This window comes from Oncorhynchus mykiss, chromosome 16, assembly GCF_057628025.1.
Source record: "Oncorhynchus mykiss isolate SJ-2025 chromosome 16, ASM5762802v1, whole genome shotgun sequence".
Lineage (NCBI taxonomy): Eukaryota > Metazoa > Chordata > Actinopteri > Salmoniformes > Salmonidae > Oncorhynchus > Oncorhynchus mykiss.
Window position 1 is genome coordinate 73331685 of NC_143037.1, and position 25727 is coordinate 73357411.

General features: G+C 43.2%; 2 protein-coding genes across 3 annotated transcripts in view; one reads left to right on the plus strand and one right to left on the minus strand.

Moving 5' to 3' along the window:
- Positions 1-11761: 11761 nt before the first annotated feature.
- The window catches only part of LOC110492786 (copine-5), a 193148-nt gene continuing 179182 nt past the window's right edge, over positions 11762-25727 (minus strand). For both annotated transcript variants that reach the window (XM_036947697.2, XM_036947698.2), the window contains 4 exons: positions 25135-25237; positions 21451-21508; positions 16692-16765; positions 11762-16068 (listed from right to left, as the gene is read on the minus strand). In XM_036947697.2, coding sequence (XP_036803592.1) covers positions 15865-16068; positions 16692-16765; positions 21451-21508; positions 25135-25237 — 439 coding nt within the window. In that variant the 3' untranslated portion in view covers positions 11762-15864. The remainder of the gene's footprint in view (positions 16069-16691; positions 16766-21450; positions 21509-25134; positions 25238-25727) is intronic.
- LOC149976983 (uncharacterized) lies at positions 17710-19843 on the plus strand. The gene is made up of 2 exons (XM_090201673.1): positions 17710-17729; positions 18976-19843. Exons 1-2 carry the CDS (start codon positions 17710-17712, stop codon positions 19841-19843), a joined length of 888 nt encoding a protein of 295 aa, XP_090057799.1.

Below are 25727 nucleotides of genomic sequence, written 5' to 3' on the forward strand. Positions count from 1 at the left end.
GAAACAAAAGTATACACCTCACACACATGGTTATTGGCTTAAAAAAGACACCTGTACCATGTAAGATATGGAGTTTAAATGTATTCCATTTTTAGTTTGCATCCCAATATTACACTTTATGTACTGTAGGGCTGACCCCAATTTGTCAACTGGTTGAGTGTTTGGTCGATAGGCTGTTGGTTGACCGAGATTCTTTTGTTGTCAAGCAGTCACATTTTTTTTGTTTTTCATGGTGCACCAGACACATGTCTGATTCACACCTGCGTCAGTGGTCTAATTCATTGCCGAGGCCACAGGGATGGTCCACAGTCCATCAGTCTAAGTCATGTGATACTGAAAGTGTATATGGTTATATTATGTAAAAAATTACGGTGCAACACTAATAAATCGAATATTATTTTACAACAAATGCGCTTTCTCCCTCGTTGGATACATTAGCTGTCCGGGGTTCTGAAATATATTCTTCAGGACACCGTAGAATTGGCGCCTTTCCCTATGTTGCTATGTGCGTAGTAGCTAAATTAACCAGCATATTAGGATTGTGAACAATGTGGCAGAGGCAGCAGCAGAGATGAGGAATCAGCCCTTACAAGGAAACAGCCCTTACAAGGAAACAGCCTCAGCCTAATTGTCAAAAAAAATGAAGGAGAGAGGAAACCCCAACTTAATTAAGTCTATGATCATCATTCTATCTGTTAAATGTGTCAGGCTTTAAAATTCATCCGTATATTTCTACAGGAATAAGACAGATCATGCTTCTGTTGTCTGTTTGAGAGTTTGTTTAATAGCCTACTGATTCCGTGAGCACCAAGCCTCATACAACGGCAAAATGTCTGATAAAGCAATTTCACAGATTTGGCTGTTTTTAAATCTTTGCTATGCTGTAATAAAGGCTTTTCAATTTGTTTTAGAACAGACTGGTATTACTTATAATTTATTTAGTGTTGTTTACACTGTTACAAACAGGCATAAAAATGATATAATAATCTAGCAGCACCTTTTTTATCACACATAATAGGCAGGCAGCTCTCTCTCATATACCCTGCTTTTTCTTCATCTCCTTCTTATGGAATACCAAAGAACAGGACAACTCACGGTTGACCAAGATATTTTTTAGTCGGGGACAGCCCGATTATACTGTACATCACAGGAGACTGATATATAACCAAACTGTTTGACACACAAAAAATGTATTTTTTTTAATAATATTTGTTTTGTAATAATATTTTTTCAATATGAAATTATGATTTTTAAAAATATATCTAACATTCCACCCAGGAGGCCATAGAGGACACTTTTGTTCAGTGACTGCAGGAAAAGGTTGTTTCAACGGATCATTATCTGGTGAGTGGAAATGTGTTTTTAATGTAATAATAATGGTTTTTTTTCTCGTCTTTGTCCTTTGCTGATTGGGTAGGCCTTGCAGGGCCTGACTCCCCAGTGGATGGGCCTGTGTCCACCCAGGTCCACTCATGGTTATACCTGCATATAGCCTCCACTAAACCACTGGTCCTTTGTGTTTTCCAACAGTGCACTCTCCTACATGAGTGCGTTGGTATTACTGTTGCTGTCCTTTCGGCATCCCAAACCTGTCACACACTAAAGGTCCAATAGGTTCAACACTGTACTAACGTGTCACACACTAAAGGTCCAATAGGTTCAACACTGTACTAACGTGTCACACACTAAAGGTCCAATAGGTTCAACACTTCGCAAACATGTCAATAATAGATATAAATACTTTTCAGATATTAATATTTCAAGAAAGGTGTGTATACATTTGGCCTGGCGAAGCGATTTTATGCCCTTATAGAATGGAAGTTGATAATAATGATGAGGTTTTTTTTTACTCCACTGTTCTCGGCTGGTCTCATGAAGAAATTGCGAGTCCTCACTGTCCGAGACCGTGTCAATACCGAGACAAAACCGAGACACTCAAAATGTGGTCTCAAGTCCGGACTCCAGCCCGAGACCGTACTACAACACTGGCTGTAGGCCCTCCTTGGCTGGGGAAAGAAGCACCAGGTCATCTGCAAACAGTAGACATTTTGATTTCTGAGTATAGTAGGGTGAGTCCGGGTTCATTGATATACATGTTGAAGAGGGTGGGGCTCAAGTTGCATCCTTGTCACACCCCTCAGCCCTGAGGAAAGAAATCTGTGTGTTTATTGCCAATTTTAACTGCACCCTTGTTGTTTGTGTACATTGATTTTATAATGTCATATGCTTTCCCCCCAACACCATTTTCCGTTAATTTGTACACAGACCCTCATGCCAAATTGAGTCAAAAGTTTTTTTTAAATATACAAAGCATGAGAAGACTTTGCTTTTGTTTTGCTTGTTTGTCAATAAGGGTGTGCAGGGAGTATACGTGGTCTGTCATATGGTATTTTGGTAAGAAGCCAATTTGACATTTGCTCAGGACATTGTTTTCACTGAGGAAATGTTGGAGTCTGCTGATGATGGTACTGCAGAGGATTTTTACAAGATTGCTGCTGAGGCATATTTTACGGTAATTATTGGGGTCAAATTTGTCTCCAATTTTGTGGATTGGGGTGATCAGGCCTTGGTTCCAAATATTAGGGAAGATGCCAGAGCTCACTCTCTCTCTCTGTCTCAATCGCTCTAATAAACTTGATGCACACTCTCTCCACCTCTCTCTCACACACACTAAATGGCCGTGTCCAAATACCCATACTAGCCATGTCCAAATACCCATACGAGCATACTACATACTTAAACTGCATACTAATTTCGGCGTTTGTTCAAGAAGAATTCCCTAATCTTTTCTGTATAGTGGCCTGGTGACTGTGTAGTGGTCTGGTGGCTGTGTAGTGGTCTGGTGACTGTGTAGTGGTCTGGTGACTGTGTAGTGGTCTGGTGACTGTGTAGTGGTCTAGTGGCTGTGTAGTGGTCTGGTGGCTGTGGTTTGACAACAGCTGATAATCAGATAAATTGACATGCTGTACCAAAATGAACTAATGGTGGGAGTCAAAGCAATTGTGCATTAGATGACGGATTCGGAGTACTATTTTCAAAATGTCACATACTATTTAGTACGCTAGGATGGGTATTTGGACACGCGCACTCTTCTATTAGTTTTGCAATCTCTTCCTTTTTATTTTTGAATTTTCCAACCAGCGCATGCAATTCAACTCCACTCTTTAATCCTTGTTATCCTTTTCTATTATATTCCATTGTGGTCCGAGCAGAATTAACATTCGTGCAGTGAAATCACAAAAATATCCCTCCCTGTCTGACAGTTTCAATTACAGTGATTGTGTCCCAAGACTCCAAAATAAATGGCCACCTATTCTCTATTCAGCGCACTAATTTTGGCCAGAACCCTATGGACCCTGGTCAAAATGAGTGCACTATAAAGGGAATAGGGTACCATTGGGATGCAGAATGTTATTTTTTTTCTGTAATGGGAATGTGTTTGTACAGAGGACAGTCTGTTCTCTCTCTCACACAGCAAACAGTAAATAAGATGCATCCTATCAGGAAGATTTAATGAGATTCAACATAATGGATTCTTCTCTTGTGTTTTTCTTAGTTCACTGAGGAATAGTCCTCCTCACCCACTCACCATTACTGCATTGGAGGCTACTGTGTGTATAAGAGATTAACGTTTTTCATAAGCTATGGAAAAATAATTGTTTTTAATCAGAGTTTTAAAAAAAAAATAGAAATAATTATCTGTATATATATCAAACAATCACTGCCTTCATACTTTTTATCATGTGTTGATGATTGTCTAGAAATATTTTCAATTTGTAACAACAGTTATCATATCAGTGCAATTTGATTCGATTTGATTTGACTGACTATGCCATACTCAAGGTAGCTTTTACTGAAGGCACTGGTGGCTGTGTTGTGGTCTGGTGGCTGTGTAGTGGTCTGGTGGCTGTGTAGTGGTCTGGTGGCTGTGTAGTGGTCTGGTGGCTGTGTTGTGGTCTGGTGACTGTGTAGTGGTCTGGTGGCTGTGTAGTGGTCTGGTGGCTGTGTTGTGGTCTGGTGGCTGTGTAGTGGTCTGGTGGCTGTAGTCCGGTGGCTGTGTAGTGGTCTGGTGACTGTGTAGTGGTCTGGTGGCTGTGTAGTGGTCTGGTGGCTGTGTAGTGGTCTGGTGACTGTGTAGTGGTCTGGTGGCTGTGTAGTGGTCTGGTGGCTGTGTAGTGGTCTGGTGGCTGTGTAGTGGTCTGGTGGCTGTGTTGTGGTCTGGTGGCTGTGTAGTGGTCTGGTGGCTGTAGTCCGGTGGCTGTGTAGTGGTCTGGTGACTGTGTAGTGGTCTGGTGGCTGTGTAGTGGTCTGGTGGCTGTGTAGTGGTCTGGTGGCTGTGTTGTGGTCTGGTGACTGTGTAGTGGTCTGGTGGCTGTGTAGTGGTCTGGTGGCTGTGTAGTGGTCTGGTGGCTGTGTAGTGGTCTGGTGGCTGTGTTGTGGTCTGGTGGCTGTGTAGTGGTCTGGTGGCTGTAGTCCGGTGGCTGTGTAGTGGTCTGGTGACTGTGTAGTGGTCTGGTGGCTGTGTAGTGGTCTGGTGGCTGTAGTCCGGTGGCTGTGTAGTGGTCTGGTGGCTGTGTAGTGGTCTGGTGGCTGTGTAGTGGTCTGGTGGCTGTGTAGTGGTCTGGTGGCTGTGTAGTGGTCTGGTGGCTGTGTAGTGGTCTGGTGGCTGTGTAGTGGTCTGGTGACTGTGTAGTGGTCTGGTGACTGTGTAGTGAGTGGTCTGGTGACTGTGTAGTGGTCTGGTGACTGTGTAGTGGTCTGGTGACTGTGTAGTGAGTGGTCTGGTGACTGTGTAGTGGTCTTGTAACTGTGTAGTGGTCTGGTGGCTGTGTAGTGGTATGGTGGCTGTGTAGTGGTCTGGTGACTGTGTAGTGGTCTGGTGACTGTGTAGTGGTCTGGTGACTGTGTAGTGGTCTGGTGGCTGTGTAGTGGTCTGGTGGCTGTGTAGTGGTCTGGTGGCTGTGTAGTGGTCTTGTGACTGTGGTCTGGTGGCTGTGTAGTGGTCTGGTGACTGTGGTCTGATGACTGTGTAGTGGTCTGGTGACTGTGTAGTGGTCTGGTGGCTGTAGTCTGGTGGCTGTGTAGTGGTCTGGTGACTGTGTAGTGGTCTGGTGGCTGTGTAGTGGCCTGGTGACTGTGTAGTGGTCTGGGGGCTGTGTAGTGGTCTGGTGGCTGTGTAGTGGTCTGGTGACTGTGTAGTGGTCTGGTGGCTGTATAGTGGTCTGGTGGCTGTGTAGTGGTCTGGTGGCTGTATAGTGGTCTGGTGGCTGTGTAGTGGTCTGGTGGCTGCGGTCTGGTGGTTGTGTAGTGGTCTGGTGACTGTGTAGTGGTCTGGTGGCTGTGTAGTGGTCTGGTGACTGTGTAGTGGTCTGGTGGTTGTGTAGTGGTCTGGTGGCTGTGTAGTGGTCTGGTGGTTGTGTAGTGGTCTGGTGGTTGTGTAGTGGTCTGGTGGTTGTGTAGTGGTCTGGTGACTGTGTAGTGGTCTGGTGGTTGTGTAGTGGTCTGGTGGTTGTGTAGTGGTCTGGTGACTGTGTAGTGGTCTGGTGGCTGCGGTCTGGTGGTTGTGTAGTGGTCTGGTGGCTGTATAGTGGTCTGGTGGCTGTGTAGTGGTCTGGTGACTGTGTAGTGGTCTGGTGGTTGTGTAGTGGTCTGGTGGCTGTGTAGTGGTCTGGTGGTTGTGTAGTGGTCTGGTGGTTGTGTAGTGGTCTGGTGGTTGTGTAGTGGTCTGGTGACTGTGTAGTGGTCTGGTGGTTGTGTAGTGGTCTGGTGGTTGTGTAGTGGTCTGGTGACTGTGTAGTGGTCTGGTGGCTGCGGTCTGGTGGTTGTGTAGTGGTCTGGTGGCTGTATAGTGGTCTGGTGGCTGTGTAGTGGTCTGGTGGCTGCGGTCTGGTGGTATGCTATGGGAAAATGTAGAGACAGTACTTATTGAATTGTTGATACCGCTAGGTCACGACAAGTCAGTGGCTTAGCGTTCTCAAAGCAACACATTGCTTGAGGTGGATGAGTCATTCTTCTCACATCCGGAGAATATTACATTGCACAGTACACTGTACATATCACATGTTTGTAGCAAAAATATGATGACATAAAGAATTCAAAACCATTGAGAAAAGAAGAAGGCTAGAAATCAAAGGAGCATTACTCAAGTAGCGTCTAACGCTAGTTTGGCTACCTTACTCTGAGACATTTTCAGTAACCCGCAACACAGCGCAGCGCCCGGTGTTGTAGTGGGGGTGGTGGAGGGCTGCAGCCTGCCAGGCAAGTCAATATTGGAGCTGAAACAGAAGCCCTAGCTACAGTGGGTGATGGTGCATGTATACTGTAGTGCTCAAGGGATTTTATTGATGGATAGGGCCAGACTGAGCATCTCTAAACCTCCTCCACTCAGACTGGTCTGGCATATATCTCTCTCTCTCTCTCTCTCTCATTTCTTATGTGGTAAATCCACATGACCATTTTGGATAGATAACTCTTTGTGTTGTTGTTGTCAAGTGTGTTAAAATTATCCCAGAGTGGTTAGATTCTGTGGACTCTTCAATTACATTGAACTGATTTCTGACGTGCTGTTCCTTCTTTTTCCAAAGTGTTTTTGTTTTGTTTTAGTGATTCACCGTAGTGATTCACAGGTTTTCTGGGTCTCTATGTTTTTTGGTTGGATAGGTTTCTCAATTTCGTTCTTAGGTTTTTGCATTCTCCATCAAATCATTTGTCATTGTTATATTTCTTAGGTTGTCTGCTTGACATTATTATTTGATAGGAGTCTCTCTCGCTCTCTCTCCAAGTGGAATGGTGCTAGATATAAATTCCAGGACCACTCATTATCTTCAAACTGACCTCATTATTTTCAGACTACATCAGACTGACCTTATTAGCTCAATGATGAGGATTTCTTCTCTCTTCTCGCCTTAGAAAACACTTTAAATGTAATAGACATAGCCTGGCTCATTGGTTTCTTTGTCATGGTCTGCATGGTAATCAATGTGTAGCTTAGAGTCTGCATAAGAAATTATGACTCATCTCTCTAGAAACTAAGTACACTGAACGTTCTGAAACCATAAAACCATTTGCATATACTTGTCTTCTAAACTCATGAAGTAGTTGGAGTTGTTTCATTGTTATTTGCTCTCTGTAAACTTATAAAAAATGATCCCTTAAGTACAAAACTAAGTGTGATTAACGTATAGGTAACTATCCAAACAATTTTCCTCATCAACATGCCACGCTTAGAAGCAAGAATCTGCTTATTTCTCCAAAGCTCAGTTTTCCTGAGTCTGCACAGAACTGTCAGGACCTAGGATCAACGGAGATACTCAAGTTTTTTAATCCTGTATCTCTCGACACATTGATGACCATAGTCATGGCCTCTTAACCATCAAGCTGCATATTGGACCATATTCCAACTAAACTACTGAAAGAGCTACTTCCTGTGTTGAAAATAATAAATGTCTCCCTATCATCCGGATGTGTACCAAACTCACTAAAAATGGCAGCAGTAAAGCCTCTCTTGAAAAAGCCAAACCTTGACCCTAAAAGCCTATCAGTGTATATCGAATCTCCCATTCCTCTCAATAAAAATGGAGATTCGTGAAGACTGCATTCGTGAAGACAAATAATATATACAAAACGCTTCAGTTTGGTTTTAGACCCCATCACTGAGACTGCACTCGTGATGGTGGTAAATGACCTTTTAATGGCGTCTCGACCAAGGCTCGGCATCTGTCCTCGTGCTCCTAGACTTTAGTGCGGCTTTTGAAACCATCGATCACCATATTCTTTCAGAGAGATAGGACACCCTAATTGGTCTACACCGGGCCTGGGCAATTATTTTCCATGGAAGGTCACATTAGAATATATATATTTTGCCAGAATCATATTCCAGGATTATACATCACGTGTATGAATGTGTTGATAGATATATCTACTGTAAATCAAGTCCAGATATGCCATTCATGTAATTCTTTAAACATGCACAGAAATAAACTACATCCATGTTCTCCTTTTCATTATTAAACAATGAACTACACGGAGGGAAAAGTACACTGTGCATTCAGCACCACGGACAGAGGTCTTGTTATCAGGTATGTACAAAAACACAAGAAAGAGAGAGAGCTCAACGTTACATTTAAACGACTCAATCAGTGTGCGGAGTGAAGTCTCTGATGGCCATTGACTAGAGCAGTGAAGTCAGGTATAGTGTCTGACGTCTCTATGCGCAGGATTGTTGAGTGGTGAACTCGTTCCTTCTTAGGTTCCTACCTTCCTGGGGAGTTTTTCCCTCGACACCGTGCTTGTACATCTGCGTTGCTTGCAGTATGGGATTTTAAGCTGCGTTTCTGTATAGCAATTTGTGACAACTGCTGATTTAAAAAGGCCTTTTATAAATATGTTTAATTGATTGATTTAGTCCCTTACCCCCTGTGGGATTATTACAGTTACAGTGTATATAGTTAGCAACTCGTTGTCTTTCTTCCAGGCTGTCTGTATAATTATTAACTTTATTAAACTAGAGAGGAGAGTAGTGGCCATCTATATCTCCAGCTGTTGTTCTCTTATCCTCCTGGTAGGAAGGTCATTATTCGAAGAATCACTTCTCAGCAAAATGGTACGTAGATGCTTTAGCAAAATCTGACAACAGTTCTGCCATTAGCAGCTCGTTGTTGGTGTTGTAGAGAATAGTGGCACTTCCTTGTATGTTCTTTCTACAGTATGTCCAAATGCCGTCTTCCCCCAGGTTCAAAGGTAACTGTTCAAGGAACTCGCCCATCTACAAAATGGTACCTAGAAATGTCCTCTCACTGTCAACTGCGTTTATTTTCAGCAAATGTAACGTGTAAATATTTGTATGAACAGAATAAGATTCAACAACTGAGACAAAAACGGAACAAGTTCATGTGACAAACAGAAATTGAATAATGTGTCCCTGAACAAGGGGCGGGGGGGTCAAATTTAAAAGTAACAGTCAGTATCTGGTGTGGCCACCAGCTGCATTAAGTACTGCAGTGCATCTCCTCCTCGTGGACTGCACCAGATTTGCCAGTTCTTGTTGTGAGATGTTACCCCACTCTTCCACCAAGTTACCTGCAAGTTCCCAGACATTTCTGGGGTGAATGGCCCTACCCTTCAACCTCCGATCCAACAGGTCCCAGACGTGCTCAATGGGATTGAGATCCGGGCTCTTCGCTGGCCATGGCAGAACACTGACATTCCTGTCTTGCAGGAAATCACGCACAGAACGAGCAGTATGGCTAGTGGCATTGTCATGCTGGAGGGTCATGTCAGGATGAGACTGCAGGAAGGGTACCACATGAGGGAGAAGGATGTCTTTCCTGTAACGCACAGCGCTGAGATTGCCTGCAATGACAACAAGCTCAGTCCGATGATGCTGTGACACACTGCCCCCGACCATGACGGACCCTCCACCTCCGATCCCGCTCCAGAGTACAGGCCTCGGTGTAACGCTCATTCCTTCGACGATAAACGCGAATCCGACCATCACCCCTGGTGAGACAAAACCGCGACTCATCAGTGAAGAGCACTTTTTTGCCAGTCTTGTCTGGTCCTGCGACAGTGGTTTAGTGCCCATAGGCAACGTTGTTGCCGGTGAAGTCTGGTGAGGACCTGCCATACAACAGGCCTACAAGCCTTCAGTCCAGCCTCTCTCACCCTATTGCAGACAGTCTGAGCACTGATGGAGGGATTGTGCGTTCCTGGTGTAACTTGGGCAGTTGTTGTTGCCATCCTGTACCTGTCCTGCAGGTGTAATGTTCTGATGTACCAATCCTGTGCAGGTGTTACACGTAGTCTGCCACTGCGAGGATGATCAGCTGTCCGTCCTGTCTCCCTGTAGTGCTGTCTTAGGCGTCTCACAGTACGGACATTGCAATTTATTGCCCTGGCCACATCTGCAGTCCTCATGCCTTCTTGCAGCATGCCTAAGGCACATTCAAGCAGATGAGCAGGGACCCTGGGCATCTTTCTTTTTGTGTTTTTCAGAGTCAGTAGAAAGGCCTCTTTAGTGTCCTAAGTTTTCATAACTGTGACCTTAATTGCCTACCGTCTGTAAGCTGTTAGTGTCTTAACGACCGTTCCACAGGTACATGTTCATTAATTGTTTATGGTTAATTGAACAAGCACGGGAAACAGTGTTTAAACCCTTCACAATGAATATCTGTGAAGTTATTTGGATTTTTACAAATTATCTTTGAAAGACAGGGTCCTGAAAAAGGGACGTTTCTTGTCTTGCTGAATTTATTATTAATCTGGGGTACAGTATCATAAACAAGCCTCCTCCTCACATCGACCCCCCCCCCCCCTCCTCCCCTTCTAGCTCTGACTCTCCTGATATCTACGTTATTGAGGAAGAGTGTACTTACTGTGCCTGTGATATGTGGTTCTCAACTTGCTATCTTAATATGAATGCACTAATTGCAAGTTGCTCTGTATAATGGCGTCTGCTAATTGACTAAAATGTCAAATATAAATGTACTGTGACAGTTTGTCATTGACAGTTTATTGTGAATATACTGTACTTGTACATGGCAATTACTTTTTCCTGTCCCCCCCCCCAGGTAGGAAGGTTACCATCCAAAGAATCTCCCATCAGAAAAAAAATGGTATCTAGATGATTTCTAAACATTTAAAGGGATAGCTATACGTCATTAGCAACAGATGTTCTTCTGTTCAGACTGTAGAGGACAGTATTGTGTGGTCTATTCCTGTTCCAACGGTCTCTCTCTCTCCCTCTCCGTGTGGTAAAGGTAACTTTCCGTCAGCAAAACGGTACCTAGATGTTTTAGCAATGTATGACAGTTATACGTGTCATCAGCAGCTCTGTGTCTCTTTATATAACTGTTAAAACAGCAGATGAGTGTAAGGGCTCTACTTTCTCAAGCCTTTTCTACTTCCAGCTGCCGTCTTCCTTCCCCCAGGTGGCCAGCTTGGTTCGTCAGCAATGCGTGTCATTAAAGCTGCTGAGAAAAACACATTTCAAGGGGAACGCTCACTGTGAGGGTCGAGGGGACACAGAGAAGTGTTGTGATTGGACAATAGGATCCCAGCAGGAAGCTATACAGTAGAAACTACACATGAATCTGAAAATTCCTGAAAATGAAAGCCTAAAGGTTTAATTAGAATGGGATATACTGTAGATGGTTGATTTTACAGTGGTAGCTGTAAAATGTTTCCTTTTTTTTGGCTAGAGGAACCCAGCATTGTCACACCCTGACCATAGTTTGCTTTGTATGTTTCTATGTTTTGTTTGGTCAGGGTTTGATCTGAGTGGGCATTCTATGTTGTGTGTCTAGTTTGTCTGTTTCTGTGTTTGGGCCTGATATGGTTCTCAATCAGAGGCAGGTGTTAGTCATTGTCTCTGATTGGGAACCATATTTAAGGTAGCCTGTTTTGGTGTTGGGGTTTGTGGGTGATTGTTCCTGTCTCTGTGTTTGTTTGCACCAGATAGGGTTGTTTAGGGTTTTCACGGTACGTTTATTGTTTTGTATTATATCGTCATTATCTTTATTAAAGATGTATGAAGAGAACCACGCTGCGTTTTGGTCCATCTCTCCTTCGACGGAAGAATCCCGTGACAAGCATCTCCTCTAAAGATGACCATTTACCAAGGATAACAAACCAACTTTTATTGGAGCAGCATTTAGCAGCTCTGCGTATGGGTTGGGAGACCCAGGTTTGAGGCCCACTGTGGTAATTTGCTAAAATTGGTGTACTATCAAATAAAAACCACTCTTACATTCAACTATCATTATTTCATTAATCTTCAGTCACTTTATTAAGGCAATCCATTACAAAGCATTTCACAAACCACAGAAATGACAACAATGTCCAATGTCTGGTTTGGAAAAGAATTCTTCATTATCAGCATGCAAACCAGAGACCAAGAGGGAGGTACACACTGTAAAGCATAGATATACAATGACATAGGATGACATGTCATTCTATTTCTAGGCTGTAAACACCCTAGGTCATGGTTTAAATAGCGACCAGGGGAAGCAAAAACATGACCTATTTAAGGAACTAAATATGAGGGAAAAACATGGATGCAACATGCTACGTGTCTGCTGTTTCTATTGTAGATACAGTATCATCCTCATCGTCATACGCAACAAATGGCTCACTCAGGGAGTCCCTGCCTATCACAGGCCATCAGTAAGGTGAGTTGAGGAGCAGGGACCACCAAACGTGTTGCCATTTTGGCACAAACATGCACATTATCTAAGAGGTTCATTTCAAACTGAACATCTTTTGGATACCAAGTCGTCTTCATGTGGGGCTTATGTTAATATTTCAGACTCCAGTGGAGATCGTTTTAAAGGTTATTTTGAAACGTATCATCTCTCTCAATTGCTTTGCTAACCATACACAAAAATAATTTAACCAAATATGATTAAAAAAATAACAATAAACCCTCACTTTCATTAACTACTATTAGTCATGTATTTTCTAATCACAGTGTCTATGTACATGGGGGGAATATAACCAACCTTCACTTTCCCTCACAACTAAAATAAATGAGAACAAATAAGTGAACAGATTCAAAACAAACTTTACATAAAGATAACATCCTTTCTTTAGTATGAATATTTGCTCATACCGTGAGGCAATGTAAATATACAGGTGGGATCTTAATTTGATCGCCCTGTTGCAGGAGAACGTTTGAGGTTTAAAAAGGCTTCTGAAGTCTTGATGAAAAATGTATCATCCCCTAGAAGTACATTAGAATCCACATATTAATTCACATTTCCTGTTGCTGCATGATTATTTTCTTGCAGTAGCAAACTGGCTCAAATTAAGATCCTACATCTGATTCAATTGTAAACAAGTGTTGACTTTTTTTTGCCATACATGCAGTATACTGTCACTACATTTGTAAAATAGATTTGATGCGTGCATTGTTCTCATTCAATACGAAAGTGTAATAGCAAACTTTAAGGAACATACAATAAGTATGCTGTTGCAGATGCAATGATAATACTTAGTCAATCTTTTTTTTTTGTTCAGTTGGCTATACTGTACATATGAAACAGTTATCATTCTAGGCATTAGGAATCATATGTTCAATAATACAATATGGGAAGGGAACTGTTGCTCACAAAATAACATAAGGGAAATGTAATCAGGATATGCAGGAGTTTCAGTACTATAGGCACATTTGGATAGAGATATTGGATTACTGTGATCTATCTGTGAGTAAATAATGGGCTTGCTGAACGCACCACTTAGGGCGTACTGTATATTGTAGGACTGCATTGGCATAGTGGCAATTTCATGTTTGTTTTAAACACATTGAAGAAGAAACTAAGCACGTCGTTCCACTGTAGAAAAGACAATAATGTAGACATATTATCCTTCTGGTGTGTCTACGGGACGGAAAAGACAGAGACAGTGCTGCTCCGTTGTGTGCTCAAGAAACTATTCCTTCAAAATGGCAATATGGCAAGAACATAAATATGACAATCCATCAACAACTTAAACATGGCACTACATCAACAACTTAAACATGGAACTACATCAACAACTTAAACATGGAACTACATCAACAACTTAAACATGGAACTACATCAACAACTTAAACATGGAACTACATCAACAACTTAAACATGGAACTACATCAACAACTTAAACATGGAACTACATCAACAACTTAAACATGGAACTACATCAACAACTTAAACATGGAACTACATCAACAACTTAAACGTGGCACTACATCAATAACTTAAACGTGGCTAGATATAACAGGGCGGCAGGTAGCCTAGCAGTTAAGAGCGTTGGGGCAGAGACCTAAATGACGCTGGAATCGAATCCCCAAGCCGACTAGGTGAAAAAGCTGTCAATAATTGCTCTTGAGCGTCTGCTAAATGACAAAAACGTCAAATGTGTTTTGGAACAACGCACACACGATGAGTAACCTTGTCCGAAACTTGAAGACTTGCGTTGGCTACTTGAGCTAACTGCTTTATCTCAGCGGGCTAACACAGTCTTGTGGTGTATAGGAAACCCAGATTTGAACCCCAGTCGGTCACATATATATCAACAACTTAAATTAAAGATGGCAATACATCCCTGGCAGCAAGTTTGAAATCTATCAGTAGTCCAGATGAAGTGAGTAAAATAGATTGTACACTGTATCAACTGCTCTTTATGCAGTTACTGTTTCTATCGACTCCATTTTAATGACTTCTTACATGCTGACTAGACCGGGCACGCGCGTTTGTCCGAGTACGCCATCGTGCATGTTGATCTTGTCTATCCACACCAGACGCGAGCGATCATGACACGCAGTTTGAAATATTCAAAACGAAGTTTGAACCAACTCTATTAATTTGGGGACAGTTTGAAAAGCATTAAACATTCATAGCAATTTAGCTAGCTAGCGTGCTGTTGCTAACTAATTTGTCCTGGGATATAAACATTGGATTGTTATTTTACCTGAAATGCACAAGGTCCTCTACTCTGACAATTAATCCACTGATAAAAGGGTAAACCAAGTTTGTTTCTAGTAATCAAAAGGTGTTTCATCAACATCTGTTGCCTTCTCTGTGCTCTATATACACTAAGAATTTCCATGGCACGGTGTGCAGAGGTTAAAGAAAGAATCAAACAGAATCAACAACATCATACGAGAAGGATTATACAAAATACAACGAGAAGGATTATACCAATCAATATATGTGTGAATGCAGCTAGCTAGACGACATACATCGCTGCATACTAATACTATGGAAATACTATGCCTTTTGAAGATGTGGCTCTGGTCGTTGCACGAGCGGATGTGTAAACAATAATAACGCAGAATGTGAAGTAAACTGGATTCTAGATTCATTCTCATTCATGACAACGTTCTAGAACTGGAAGACATTTTGTTGCTGTGCAATCCTTTCCATTGTCTTTGAGGGGTAGCTGTTGGTCGCTAGTATATAATTGTGGTATATATTTCACTTGATCAATATATGTATTGAATATGACCTTTGTGCTTTTTATTTGGACTGTTAGTGCATTTTGTTGATACCTATTGTAAATATATAGGGTAAGTATGTCTTGTACAGGGTGCCTGACGTTAAACGATCACACAAACATCCGATCATCTGTGTAAACAAACTGTCACAATCCAAAAGGTAAAAGCATTCATCTTGATCTTTTACAACTATTCCTAAACAGTTGGATAGTTTCTATCTACCACATGCTTTATATTACAGTACTCTTCAAAGTATAAATTAACAATCATTTATAGCATTGATCCCCCTCCTCCCCCCAAAAAAGCGTGATGGTAAAATATAAAGAACAAATATTATCCCCAACATGAATAGATGCTGTAGTTTCTTACAATAGATACGACATTATACAGGTGATGCCTTAGTCCAACATACACCGCCACTCTAGAATGTATCATATACACAAACGTGATGCAAACTGGCACGCTCTAATAATTCATGTCCTCAAAAACACCCTCTCCGTCTAAAACATGCTACCTGTTACGTCGCCACTTTGACAGCTCTGACTGCCAACGTCTAACATTAGTTTACGTCACTGCTCTGTTTTTCTCCCGTCTACTCCTCCTCCTCTGTGACTCTCCAATTCTCATCCCCCTCGTTGCCCTTCCGTCAGGAGATGAAACTCGAAAGGAAAACTCCCTGATCTTCATCTTTTTCCCTCAAAACAGTCTCGACGCCAAACAAAATGTCTTATCAATTTGTTCAGCATGAGAAAGAAAAAAAAGTGCCTTGTAAGCATTTTCACATTTACGTTTTGCATCCCTCCATGAGGGGGGTCCACCATCCAGTCTACCACCCATCCTACCGCGACCTCCTTCCCCAGGGTAGGCGCCTCAGATGGGGGTAGGTCTGGGGCTCAGACAGGGGTGGTCTGGGCGTGGTCCTGGTCTTCAGGGCCTGGTTCCTCATTGAGTGGAGGCAGGAGGCAGGGTTTGATGCCTCTACTCTTCATGTAGAGGATGAGCTGTTCAGGAATCTCAGCCAGGACGTCCTTGGCTAGCCGGGCCATACTCAACACGTGGTTTCCTGTCCGGTCCATGTAGTCTCTGAACGGAACAAACTATATGGAGAGAGAGAGCGAGAGAGCGAGAGAGAGCGAGAGAGCGAGAGAGAGTGAGAGAGCAAGAGAGAGAGAGAGAGAGAGAGAGAGAGAGTGAGAGAGACAGAGAGACAGAGAGAGAGAGAGAGAGAGAGAAAGAGAGGGAGAGAGCAAGAGAGAGAGCGAGAGAGCGAGAGAGAGCGAGAGAGCAAGAGAGAGCGAGAGAGAGAGAGAGAGCGAGAGAGAGAGAGAGAGCGAGAGAGAGAGAGAGAGAGAGAGAGAGAGAGGGGGGGGGGGGGGTATCGTTTCTATAGCACTTTGATCTGTTTCGAACTTGAAAGTGGCAATATGTGACAATGGCAAATATGTTACAATGTTAATTGTTATTTAATTTCAGGACAATTTTGTCAATTGAAACTATGACTGATTTTCCTAATATGTCAGATTGATGGGTCAGGGGTGAATAGGGGTGTGGAATATTTCACAAATGGCAACTCTGAGATTTAAACAATGATGATATCAATCATCAATAGTTTCCTTACTTGTATCGACGTAAGCTTTCTGTGACATGCCCACCCCCGCACCCCCATCACTCATCAGTGTTGTGTTATGGTCATACGGGAAGAACAGAAAGTGAGATCTACCTGTACAATGTCTCTCTCTGCCAGCTTCCCTCGCGAGGAGATTCTGATGTCATCACCGTCAAGCTCCACCATGGCTACAGAGAAGAGAAAAAGAGACACCAGTTTAAATCTCTACTGTCTGGGTGAGTCATAACCCTTCATAGTGGTTTATAACACCAGTTTAAACCTCTACTGTCTGGGCGAGTCACTAGCCTTCATAGTGGTTAATAACACCAGTTTAAACCTCTACTGTCTGGGTGAGTCATAACCCTTCATAGTGGTTAATAACACCAGTTTAAACCTCTACTGTCTGGGTGAGTCACTACCCTTCATAGTGGTTAATAACACCAGTTTAACCCTCTACAGTCTGGGTCAGTCACAACCCTTCATAGTGGTTTATAACACCAGTTTAAACATCTGTCTGGGTGAGTCACTACCCTTCATAGTGGTTTATAACACCAGTTTAAACATCTGTCTGGGTGAGTCACTACCCTTCATAGTGGTTTATAACACCAGTTTAAACCTCTACTGTCTGGGTGAGTGACCCTTCATAGTGTTTTATAACACCAGTTTAAACCTCTACTGTCTGGGTGAGTCACTACCCTTCATAGTGTTTTATAACACCAGTTTAAACCTCTACTGTCTGGGTGAGTCACTACCCTTCATAGTGGTTTATAACACCAGTTTAAACCTCTACTGTCTGGGCGAGTAGGGGTTTATAACACCAGTTTAACCCTCTACAGTCTGGGTGAGTCACTACCCTTCATAGTGGTTAATAACACCAGTTTAACCCTCTACAGTCTGGGTGAGTCACTACCCTTCATAGTGGTTAATAACACCAGTTTAACCCTCTACAGTCTGGGTGAGTCACTACCCTGCGCTGTCTGTGTAACTTTAACCATTATGGTGGCTTATTACACATGCTGTACATAGGAGTGTAGGAGTGACTACCCATCACGGTGTCCATATTACTATAGCTTCAGACTCACAAGGAGGGGTCTCAGTGTCACTCGGACTTGTAGTTGGAGGCTGTCCTAATATGGCCTTCAGACATAGGTGGTGTGGGTTTCAAGTTTGGGGAAGCTAATTTCCACCACAAAAAAATGCATTTAATAGTAAAGCATTCCTCACATTTGCAAACTCATGTAAGACGGCCTAATATTCCTAATGTGAATAATAAATTGAATAGTCATAATTTAGGCTAATAATATAACTCAATCACAGTTCGCAAAAAATACTGTTCAATGCAGCGTGTAGTGGCGTAGAGAAAGCCTAGGCTATATCGGATACATTTCTTTTTCTGCACAGGAAAATGTTGGTGTCACCATCTAATCTGTTTCACCTGTCTTTGTGATTGTTTCCACCCCCCCCCCAGGTGTCGCCCATCTTCCCCATTATCCCCTGTGTATTTATACCTGTGTTCTCTGTCTGTTGCCAGTTCGTTTTGTTTGTCAAGCCAACCAGTATTTTTCCCCTTGTTCCTGTTTTCTTGTTTCCTGGTTTTGACCATTCCTGCCTGCCCTGACCCTGAGCCTGCCTGCCGTCCTATGACTTCACCCCACATATCTGGATTACTGACCTCTGCCTGCCCTTGACCTGTCCTTTTTTCCCTTTTGCCTGCCCCTGTTCGTTCGAATAATAAACCTTTGTTATTTCGTCACTGTCTGCACCTGGGTCTTATGTGATAGTTGGCCTTTTTAAAACACATTTCATGCAATTCTACTACACTATATATATATGACTGGATACATTAGCAGAATAATTTTTTATATGACAAATTACAGAGTAGCCTACTCTGCTGACACTGACAAACAAATCAATAAAAACAACGTATGATCCATATAATCGGCCTATGAAAACAGGAGAAACAAATATTATATGGCGTCCATCTCACCTGGCGGAGTGTCATGGATCCCTCCGGAACTTTCATTACGCACACCTGGCCCTTATTATTCCATTTGATTAGTAATTGTATAAGTGTGCCTTTTTGTTAACCATTGTCCTGTCGATTATTGTTACAATGTCCGTTGGTCGTGTGCTGTGTTTTGGCTTTCGTGCCACGTGGATTGTGCAGATGATTACGGGTCTCGTGCCGTGTGGTATCATTGTGCGATTGTGTTATTTATTCGAGGTACTCCTCGCTCTTTTGTTTGGGTTTCTACCCTGTGTTTTGTATACGTGTTTGTTTGGTCTTCGTCCCCGTGCTGTAATTTGGGAAATAAAAATCAGTATTACGCATTCCTGCGCCTGTCTCCTGATCCATTTATACCAAGGTGACAGAATAATCTACCATTGAGGGAGACAGCAGGAATGGCCCGTCCGACGATGCTGCGACTGGTCCGTCCGGCACCGCTGCAACTTCGGCAGCTGCAACTGGGCCGTCTGACGACACAACTTCAGCAGCTGCAACTGGGCCGTCCGACGACACAACTTCGGCAGCTGCAACTGGGCCGTCCGCCGCCGCAACTTCGGCAGCTGCAACTGGGCCGTCTGACGACACAACTTCGGCAGCTGCAACTGGGCCGTCCGCCGACGCAACTTCGGCAGCTGCAACTGGGCCGTCTGACGACACAACTTCGGCAGCTGCAACTGGGCCGTCCGCCGCCGCAACTTCGGCAGCTGCAACTGTGCCGTCTGACGACACAACTTCGGCAGCTGCAACTGGGCCGTCCGCCGACGCAACTTCGGCAGCTGCAACTGGGCCGTCTGACGACACAACTTCGGCAGCTGCAACTGGGCCGTCCGCCGCCGCAACTTCGGCAGCTGCAACTGGGCCGTCTGACGACACAACTTCGGCAGCTGCAACTGGGCCGTCCGCCGCCGCAACTTCGGCAGCTGCAACTGTGCCGTCTGACGACACAACTTCAGCAGCTGCAACTGGGCCGTCTGACGACACAACTTCGGCAGCTGCAACTGGGCCGTCCGCCGCCGCAACTTCGGCAGCTGCAACTGGGCCGTCCGACGACACCACTTCGGCAGCTGAAACTGTGCCGTCCGACGACACAACTTCGGCAGCTGCAACTGGGCCGTCCGCCGCCGCAACTTCGGCAGCTGCAACTGGGCCGTCCGACGACACAACTTCGGCAGCTGCAACTGGGCCGTCCGACGACCCAACTTCGGCAGCTGCAATCTCTACTGGTGCAAATAAGATCGGCTACTGTTCGCTCAATTAAGTTTGGACTCTTTGTATTGTAATCGCTTCACAACAATAGCCATTTTCTTTTCAAACGTTTTTTCCGCAATGTTGTTTTTAAATATTGTGATATGCCATGGCCGGGTCTCTCTGCTTTTCACTGACAGTCGCAACTCAACAATCATTTATTTTATTTATTTATTTTTTGCATTTTTTTTTTTTTATGATCCTCTGTGGCTAAATCATGCTTTCTGGTACAGTAGCCTATTTTGAACATTTGATTTACTTCTGTATAGACAGGAGTAAGCTAATTAGGCTGCATAATGTTGGGCAATTTAATTCATATTTACTTTAGGGAAATCTTAGCTTCCCTTAGCCTTATGGATGCGCTGCCTATGCCTCCTAATCAATTATAATAACTGCCTTTAATATTCATGAGAACATTCCCAGCATCGTAAATAACCATGTAAAAGAAGAATATTTAAAACTAAAACACCAGCCAGCTTCTGTAACAGCCAGCCACTGTTACAGTAAACAACACACCAAAATGGCGAGAATCAAAGTAGTGACCATATGCTTAAAATATTCAGATTGTATGCAACAGCTGTGAATGGCTTATTAACTAGGGACTTCCACCAAACTGCCAATTAGCTAAGATCCCTCACACTGAAACTGCCCCCCCCCCCCCCCCCCCCCTCTATCACCTCCTACCTTAATGCTATTGCATTATTATTGTACATCAATGACAGAACACTTGGCATATTTGACAGAGGAATTTCTTATTTGAGTTGTGTTGATTATTTATGCAAATGTTTTTAGTTGTTATTTCCCCAGCATAGGTCAAGGACGAAGTTAAAGACATTGTGTGAACGTGTTTTCTTTCTCTTAGCCACATAGTGAAATAATACTCTTTCTGACCAGCAGCAGCTTTATAAGAGTCTCTTTTGAATTAATTTCCATTTCCCATCTAGAAACATACACTGAGTATACAAACGTTATGAACACATGCTCTTTCCATAACATACTGTAGACTGACCAGGTGAATCCAGGTGAAAGCTTTTATTGATGTCATTTGTTAAATCCACTTCAAATCAGTGTAGATGAAGGGGAGGAGACGGGTTAAATAAGGATTTTTAAGCCTTGAGACAATTGAGACATGGGTGCCATCCAGAGGGTGAAAAGTGCCTTTGAAAAGGGTATGGTAGTAGGGGCCAGGCGCACCAGTTTGTGTCAAGAACTGCAACGCTGCTGGGTTTTTCCACACTCAACAGTTTCCCGTGTGTATCAAGAATGGTCCACCACCCAAAGGATATCCAGCCAACTTTACACAACTGTGGGAAGCATTGGGAGTTAACATGGGCCAGCATCCCTGTGGAACGCTTTCAACACCTTGTAGAGTCCATGCCCTGACGAATTGAGGCTATTCTGCTGGCAAAATGTATAAAACATTTTTTTTAAATTGAGCCTTTATTTAACTAGGCAAGTTAGTACCTGGGGGTGCAACTCAATATTAGGAAGGTGCTCCTAATGTTTGGTATACTCAGTGTATTACCTTGACATCGCTATCTGCTAATTATAAATGAAAAAAACAACAACAAAAAAAACATTGAAATATCGTGAAAGAAGTATGACGGGGGTCAATCTCACCATCAAACTCAGCTTGGCCGACTCCAACAATGATGATAGACATTGGAAGCTTAGCAGCCTGCGGAGAACAAACAAAGAGTGACGAACAAAGAAGTCGATGTGATATTGTCAACATTCTGACAGGGTGTTTTTGAGTTCTTACGTGGGCAAAAGCTTAAGTCATTAAACGTTCATACAGGAAGTTGTCTTTGTTTAGTGTATTTTGCTAAATAAAAATAATTGATCCCAAAAAAAAAGATTCTGAAGAGGGCTGATCAAAAATATTTACAAAACAAAATCTGTCACAAACCCATCTGACACCCTCAAACAATGCAGTTGTTCACTATTGAAACTGTGTGTATTGTATTGGGTTTATTCAGTGACACAGTAGCAGTGCTACTTCCTTCACAACAGTAGACACCAGTCTGCTAATCCTGTCGCACAGGGCAGCAAGATACAAGGAGGCCATTGGACGAAAGACAAAAAAAATGTGCATTGCACAGAGAAGATAACCGAAACACTGCATTTGCTGACAATTCCCTGTTTGCTGGTCACACTGTTCAGCTCAGCTCTAATTGATCAGTCAGTCTGGGGAAATGCATCAGAATTGCAAAAAAACTCAGAACGATTTGTCCATATCCAGCAGAATTCTCTGGAGGTTGAGAAATACATTCTCTTTAGCCATGTGTGGATGTATTGCTGCCACAAGGAATATCAGTTTTACAGTAGACCATTTTAAAAGTAAAAGATTTGAGTCAGTCATGGAATATTTTGTCTAGGCAAACTACTACAGTATAGCCAACGTAATAGTAAACGGTAGAATGTACAAAATAGCATAGGATATTGTCCACAGTGTTAATACAGTGTGTTCTGTAGAGAGCAAGTACAGAGGAGGAGAACACAGCAGAGCCAAAATGCTTACAGTGCATCACTCCCTCCCAACAGTGAAATACACTTCCACCATCTCTTATTTAGGGTGCCTGGTAAAGCAGCATAGTAAATGTCAGGGACGCTACTTTCACTGGGGACGGGACGCTGCTTTAAACCAGCTAATTATGAACGGGTGCTTTGGAAGCGAAAGACGATGTGCGTGAGCTGGCATCAATGAGCTGGCATCAATGAGCTGGCCTCAATGATCTAAAATGCCCCTGCACTGTACACTGTAACTCTTACTCCTCTCTGCTTATCTGAACTGTGTCTCTATTCCACTACATTAACGTAATAGGACCAATCTATGATTTATCCTCCTGCCACCACCACCCAAAGTTTGATGCTGCAATATGTTATATTGGGAGATATACGGTGAAAGCTCTGTGGTATGAATTAATGATAAATGCCTGTGGTGAAAACACATTCGGATGTGGAGAAGATGCAGTGTGTGTGTGTGTGTGTGTGTGTGTGCATATTGGTGTGCTCTTTCTCTAGTTCTCACTCTCCCTCTTTCACTTTCTCTCACACGGAAACTCTTAACATATTTTTCTATTTAATCAACACACCTGTATCAATAAACGCCACATCATATTCTCATGAAGACTGAACCACAAACATACATTATTTTGTCAAACCCAGGGGATCCTACTCCAGCAAGCTGTTGAAATACCATCTATTTTTGGACTGCAAAAATAATTGCAAACCCAATAGTTTGATCTCTACCTGTCCCTGGCTGTAATAGTATTTTCCGGCCTGCAGAAGCAAACCTGGAAGTTTCTAAAATCTTTAAAATATTCATGAATTTTATTCCAACCATCCTCTCTGCATGACAAACCAGTCAGCGAGGCAGCCCCTCCCCCACCCTCCCCTGTGAGGGGTTGGGTATAAACTGCCAACACATTGACCGCATTCCAAATGGAAGCCTATTCCATATGTAGTGCACTAGTTTTAAGCAGGGTTCATAGGGCTCTGGTCAAAAGTAGTGCACTAAAAAATGAATATGGTGCAATTTGAGACACAGATATACAGTGATGTAATAGTGGCCCAAATGAATTATGGGCCATGGTGATTCTGCTGTTCTGCCCTGACAGAAAAGGAAGAGAGTAGGCCCTCCTGTATAAACCACTGCCCTTAGTGGAGAGTTAAGTTAAAGAGAGATCTGTGAAACATCAAAGATAGGGGTTGGAGCTAATATTTAGCCCAAAGGCTGGCCTGGTAAACGGGCAGGCGAGTGGGGGACTGGAGGGTAAGGTGGACTCCAAAGAGACATGCTAAACTAAATCGGCAGGACAGTATGGACGAGTTCAAAGAAAACAATTGAAGACAACTGACAGCAGCAAAGGATTCGACTCCAAATAAACAAGTAATTCAGTCTTTTGTGCCTGTGTTGAGAATAGTGATTCTAGTTGACAGGACTGTAAATGCGATGGCAGAACACAGAAAGCAGGGCCAAGGCAGCAGGTTAGAAGGCTTGGTTGAGTCAGTTGAGGTTGGTTAGAGGTAGAGCCTTGGCTGATACAGGAAAGAAGACTTGGTTGAGTTAGTTGAGGTTGGTTAGAGGTAGAGCCTTGGCTGATACAGGAAATAAGACTTGGTTGAGTTAGTTGAGGTTGGTTAGAGGTAGAGCCTTGGCTGATACAGGAAATAAGACTTGCTTGAGTTAGTTGAGATTGGTTAGAGGTAGAGCCTTGGCTGATACAGGAAAGAAGACTTGGTTGAGTTAGTTGAGGTTGGTTAGAGGTAGAGCCTTGGCTGATACAGGAAATAAGACTTGGCTGAGGCAAGTTGAAAAGAGGCAGGTTGGAATGCTGAGACAGGTACAAATTATTGGCGGAGGCAGGTTGGAAGGCTGAGACGGGTTAAAAGGCTTGACTCGGTTGAGGCAGGTTAAATGTCTTGGCTCAGTTGAGGCAGGTTAGAAGGCTTGACTCGTTCAGGCAGGTTAAAAGGGTTTGCTCGGTTGAGGTAGGTTAAAAGGCTTGGCTCGGGTTGAGGCAGGTTAGAAGCTTGGCTCAGTTGAGGCAGGTTAAAAGGCTTGGCTCGGTTGAGGCAGGTTAGAAGGTTTGGCTTGGTTGAGGCAGGTTAGAAGCTTGGCTCAGTTGAGGCAGGTTAAAAGGCTTGGCTCGGTTGAGGCAGGTTAGAAGGCTTGGCTCGGTTGAGGCAGGTTAGAAGGCTCGGCGGACGCAGGATAGAGCAGCAGACAAGATCTTAAAAGGAAGGTGTGGCTGTTCTAATGGTTTGACTAACAGTCGCAAATTCCCTTTAAACCCAGTCTGCTGTGAGGTCAGAGGTTAGAGGTCATCAGAGGTCAGGATGGCGTGCTGCTCCCCCATTGAACAGTAGACACACTCTGTGTATTCCCAAGGCCAGAGATACAAAGTGGATTCAAGGGGCTTTTCGTGAACAAACAAACAATTTTAGAAGCCCACAAACAAGCGTTAATGTAAAGTGCAGCGCTATTATAAACTAATTGATGTTCCTATATACAAAAACTTAAGTTGGGTCAAACAAAAATAAAAGAACATCCAAACAACAGCGAAACAACTTGAGCAGATAATAGAACTGAACATCGGCCTACTTCTTCAAAGCAGCAGAAAAACATACATTGACTTTGGCTTGAAGCTAGCAGAGGTAAAAAGGTGCTATAGTGAGTTACAGTAAAAGCACCCGTAAAGCAGAGAGGGAGAGAAAGAGGGAAAAAGAGAGAGAGAGAGACAGGGAGATAGAGGGCAAAGGAGGATTATGGGTAATGGGAGCATCCAGCAGACCACTCACGTTGACAATGGCCTCCTTGGTCTGGGCCATGTCTGATATGACTCCGTCTGTGATGATGAGCAGGACAAAGTACTGAGAACCGTCTTGTACGGCCGCTGCGTACCTGGGAGAGAACAGAGCCACAACAAGTTAGGGGCTCAAAGATAAGATAAGAATTGCCCCCTTCCAATACTGATGATGACATACCGGGACATTCTAGAAGTCATTGGAGCCGTAGATGTTCAGTAACATAATGCAGGGCCTAACTAAATTGGTTGCGCTGAAGACTGACATTTAAAGGGATACTTTTGAGATTTTGGCAATAAAGCCCTTTAATCTATACTGAACAAAAATATAAACGAAACATGCAGCAATTTCAAATAGTTGACCGAGTTACAGTTCATATAAGGAAATCAGTGAATTGAAATAAATTCATTAGGCCCTTAATCTATGGGTTTCACATGACTGGGAATACAGATATGTGTCTGTTGGTCACAGATACCTTAAAAAAAGATAGGGGTCTGGATCAGAAAGCCTGTCAGTATCTGGTGTGACCACCATTTGCCTCATGCAGCACAACACATCTCCTTCGCATAGAGTTGATCAGGGCTGTT

Excerpts from the sequence above, each read along its gene's own strand:
- LOC149976983 (XM_090201673.1), top strand. The coding sequence starts at position 17,710 with ATGGCCTTCAGACATAGGTG. Across the intron at positions 17,730-18,975 it reads ATGGCCTTCAGACATAGGTG|CAGGAATGGCCCGTCCGACG; the intron begins GTGTGGGTTTCA and ends TGAGGGAGACAG.